Source organism: Octopus bimaculoides, chromosome 11 (genome assembly GCF_001194135.2).
Source record: "Octopus bimaculoides isolate UCB-OBI-ISO-001 chromosome 11, ASM119413v2, whole genome shotgun sequence".
Lineage (NCBI taxonomy): Eukaryota > Metazoa > Mollusca > Cephalopoda > Octopoda > Octopodidae > Octopus > Octopus bimaculoides.
In genome coordinates, this window is record NC_068991.1 from 41,988,430 (window position 1) to 41,992,148 (window position 3,719).

At 33.4% G+C, this 3,719-nt stretch overlaps 1 protein-coding gene across 7 annotated transcripts in view; it reads left to right on the forward strand.

The window, feature by feature from the left end:
* The window catches only part of LOC106878963 (major egg antigen), a 62,312-nt gene extending 59,040 nt beyond the window's left edge, over positions 1 to 3,272 (forward strand). For all 7 annotated transcript variants that reach the window (XM_052971748.1, XM_052971752.1, XM_052971750.1 and 4 more), the window contains one exon: positions 805 to 3,272. In XM_052971748.1, the coding sequence (XP_052827708.1) occupies positions 805 to 1,809 (1,005 nt within the window). In that variant the 3' untranslated portion in view covers positions 1,810 to 3,272. The remainder of the gene's footprint in view (positions 1 to 804) is intronic.
* Positions 3,273 to 3,719: the final 447 nt, after the last annotated feature.

Sequence of the window (3,719 nt, forward strand, 5' to 3'; positions counted from 1 at the left end):
TATATATATGGGAGAATATACGAAAAAACAACAACAGACGAGGACAGGTGATGTAAATAACAAAAGGATGTATTAGTATGACGCTCGGGAATACGGAAAGTCTTACATGCAAAGGTATAAAAATCAAGAGACACATAAGTTTATTAGTATGTGTATGTGTATATGTGCTTTGAGACCGCGACCTGTTCACTGACAAAACAGCACGGAATTTTGTCAGTAAACAGGTCGCAGTCTCAAAACGACGGAAATATTCTGTCAAATTAAATTTAAATGTTGAAGTGAATCTAACGGTTTTGTGTGTTTCTTAAATGGTTTATAAACACCTTCCACGCTGCAATTGTTTTCGTTCCAGCACACGATCTCAGATCAGGTCGCTTGCTATGCAAGTACATCTCCGATATTTTTCTAAAATATGAAAAATTCAAGTTGATAATCTAACTATAATGTCTTGATAATTATGTTTCATTAATTGAATAAAATGTTCAGTATTTAATTTGGTGTATATCAACTCATGTATAGGCTAAAATTTTTATAATTATGTTTTTAAGAAATTATTCTTCTGAGCATTGTTGACGGTTTTGTTAATCTCGAACATTTTTGTTAAATTTAAATATTTTTTTTATAAATCTTCAACGTTTACTTTAGCCGTAGATTAACTGTGAATACTTTCGTGAATGTTTTCCAAGGTGTACTTAATTTTTGTTTTAAGAACAAAAAAAGTTTTAATGTATTTCTAAAACTTTGATTTACCAAAAAAAAAAATTGATAGCAACAATATTGAACGTTCTTATTTTATATTTGCAGGTATTCAGGGAGGTACCAACAGCTAGAGACGAACACAGAGGCACCATGGCTCACTATCGCACTGAAGTTCATATTCCAGTAAAAAAAGATAGTTTAACTTTCGAGGACCGCCAAAGAAAAGCGTGGAATAGTATAGAAACCCAGGTAACCGAAAAACGCTCTCAATGGGAGAAAGATTTCCAGAAAATGAAAGAAGACTTCTTCACCTTAACTCCGACTGATGCGACAAGCGTAGATAAGTTCTCCAAGGTTGAAGGATTCAAGAGTCTGTACGAAGTTGACAGTCAAGGTAACAGGAAACTGAAAATTTGCTTTGACGTCTCTGATTTCAGTCCTGAGGAAATACAAGTCAAAATTCAAGACAACAGAATTGTAATTCATGGAAAAAATGAAGAAAAGAAAGGTAATTCCACATTCAGTCGTGAATACAGTCGACAGATAGATATTCCTTGGGATGTTGATCAAGATAAAATAACCTGCGTCGTCAGTAAAGACGGTATTCTTACAGTGGAAGGACCGACACATCAGCAATCTCCTTTTAAGGAAGCAACGTTTCTACCAATAAAATGTGAGAATGTTCCCAGCATATCGCACAAGACATCAGTGCAGAACCCAATAATTACAGAACCAGACGGTTCCAGGAAACTGCAACTTCAAGTAGACATTGGCGAATTCAAACCAGAAGAGGTAGTTGTTAAAACCATGGACCGGAAATTAGTCGTTTCAGCTCGTCATGAAGAGAAGAGAGAAGGAAGGACCATGCATAAAGAATTCAACAAAGAATACGAACTACCAGAATCTGTGGATCCAATGAGTGTTAATGCTTTTCTGGCTGAAGATGGCAAACTCACGATAGAAGCACCACTAAAACCCTTACCCCGCCAATCCTACGCCGTAACACAAAGTTCTGATGTTAAGAAAGTTGTTGTGACCAAAGAATCTCAGTTTACCATAACTGACAGTGCCAACCGTCCAATGGTTACCATTAGTGTACATCCACGTTGAAAAAGTAATCCGAAATAAAACGAGCAAGAACATTTTTTTGGGGTTTTTTTTTTTTTCGTGGAATATATTATTATTTTAAAAACTGAAGGTTGAAGGACGAATAATGTAAAAGAAGAGATGTATAGTAAATTTATTTTTAAAAATACATTGATAAAAAAAAATAAAATTATAAGCTATTAAACAAACAGTTATAGGTTAGAATTTCTTGGCGTTCCTAATTCTTCTTCGTTGACAAAAACAATTTTTCCGGTTGTAGCATTTTCTTAAACAGAAAACTATAGAAATAGAAGGGAAAGAAAGAAAACCAATATTTGAAACTGAACGGAAGACATATAACTACCACCACTACTATCATAACGACAACAACAATAGCGATATAACACAGCAATAATGTTTATGTTAATATTATTATTTCACAATTAATACAAATTTTGCAGAGTTGCATATAATGTTGAGTATATATGTGTGTATACATATGTGTATTGTACGTATGCATTATAAATGTATGTATTACATGAAGATAATACACACATATATACTCAACATTTAATGCAACTCGGCGAAATTTATACTAATTGTTAAGTACTAATGAAGATAGTATGTAATATAATGTAAGGTATGTCTCTATATTGTGAAGAACAAGGGTAAAAGTACTCTACACATAATATAGAGTATGGCTGTATTTCTATATTTATCCGGCTGAGCCGTGTGCCGTCACCTGTGTTTTGTGCTTGCACTATCGTTCAAATAGCAGCTTGATCTACAGGGTACACATACACACAGATCAAATTGCTGTCTCAACGAGCGTATAACCGAAACTTAATTATAGGCATTCAGCTCATCAAAACACACACACACACACACACATGCATTAATCTGTTCTCGTGCGTGCCTAAAGCAGCGCTATCTCATGATCTTTATTTTTTTTTAAAAACCTCGCCCTAAACCTTCCGTCGATAAAAATAGTAAACTACAAAGATTACAGAACAATAGAGAAAGAAAAAAAAAGAGAGAAAGAAAAGAACGAAAGCATGAACGATAGTTAAAAAATGCTGAAATTTATTTATTTATTTATTTATTTCACTATGTTTTGTCCTTTTTTTTCTCCTCACCCTAGTGTCACCAATCAATCTGAACTGTTATCAAAACTGATAAATATGGCTTCTAGATGAGACAAGTATTTTGGAAATGCGTTTTGTGCGTGAGAATTGACAGAAGTTAGATAAGTTGTTATATAAAAAAATATAACAAAATGTTCCCTATTTTTGCTTTTTTTCACTTGATTGATTATTATTCTGATAATATAATTTTGTTTTAGTTTCTGTAAAACTTTGGTCTATTCACTCGACATCTCAGCTTTCCGTCGCACAAGAGAGCGATCAGCAACTGTAAGAGATAAATAAAAAGAAAACAATAAAAAAATGCACATGAAACTTAACGACTATAAAATCTCTACATACGTTCCTTGTTGTCTCTTTCTTATCTTAAATTTTCTAGTTTTTACTTGTTTCTTTTTTTCATCTTCGTGTTGCATCTATTTGTGGGGATAGCAGAACAAAATATTATTATTCGAAAAGGGTGACAAATACTTGAATGAAACGAAAACATGATAGCAAAAGTCACAGGAAGTCACAACCAAACATCACTTCACAGACCGAACTTGGACTGGTTAAAGAATTTGTTTACACCTTGGACAAACACCAAATTTTTCAAGTACATTCTCCGCACTATACATACATACATACATACACACACACACACACACACACACACACACACATACATACATACATACATACATACATACATACATACATACATACATACATACATATATACTAGCAGGACCCATGAATATTTCACGGAATTAATGGTAAACCTATTGGGTTATTTCTGAAAACTTTATCCAG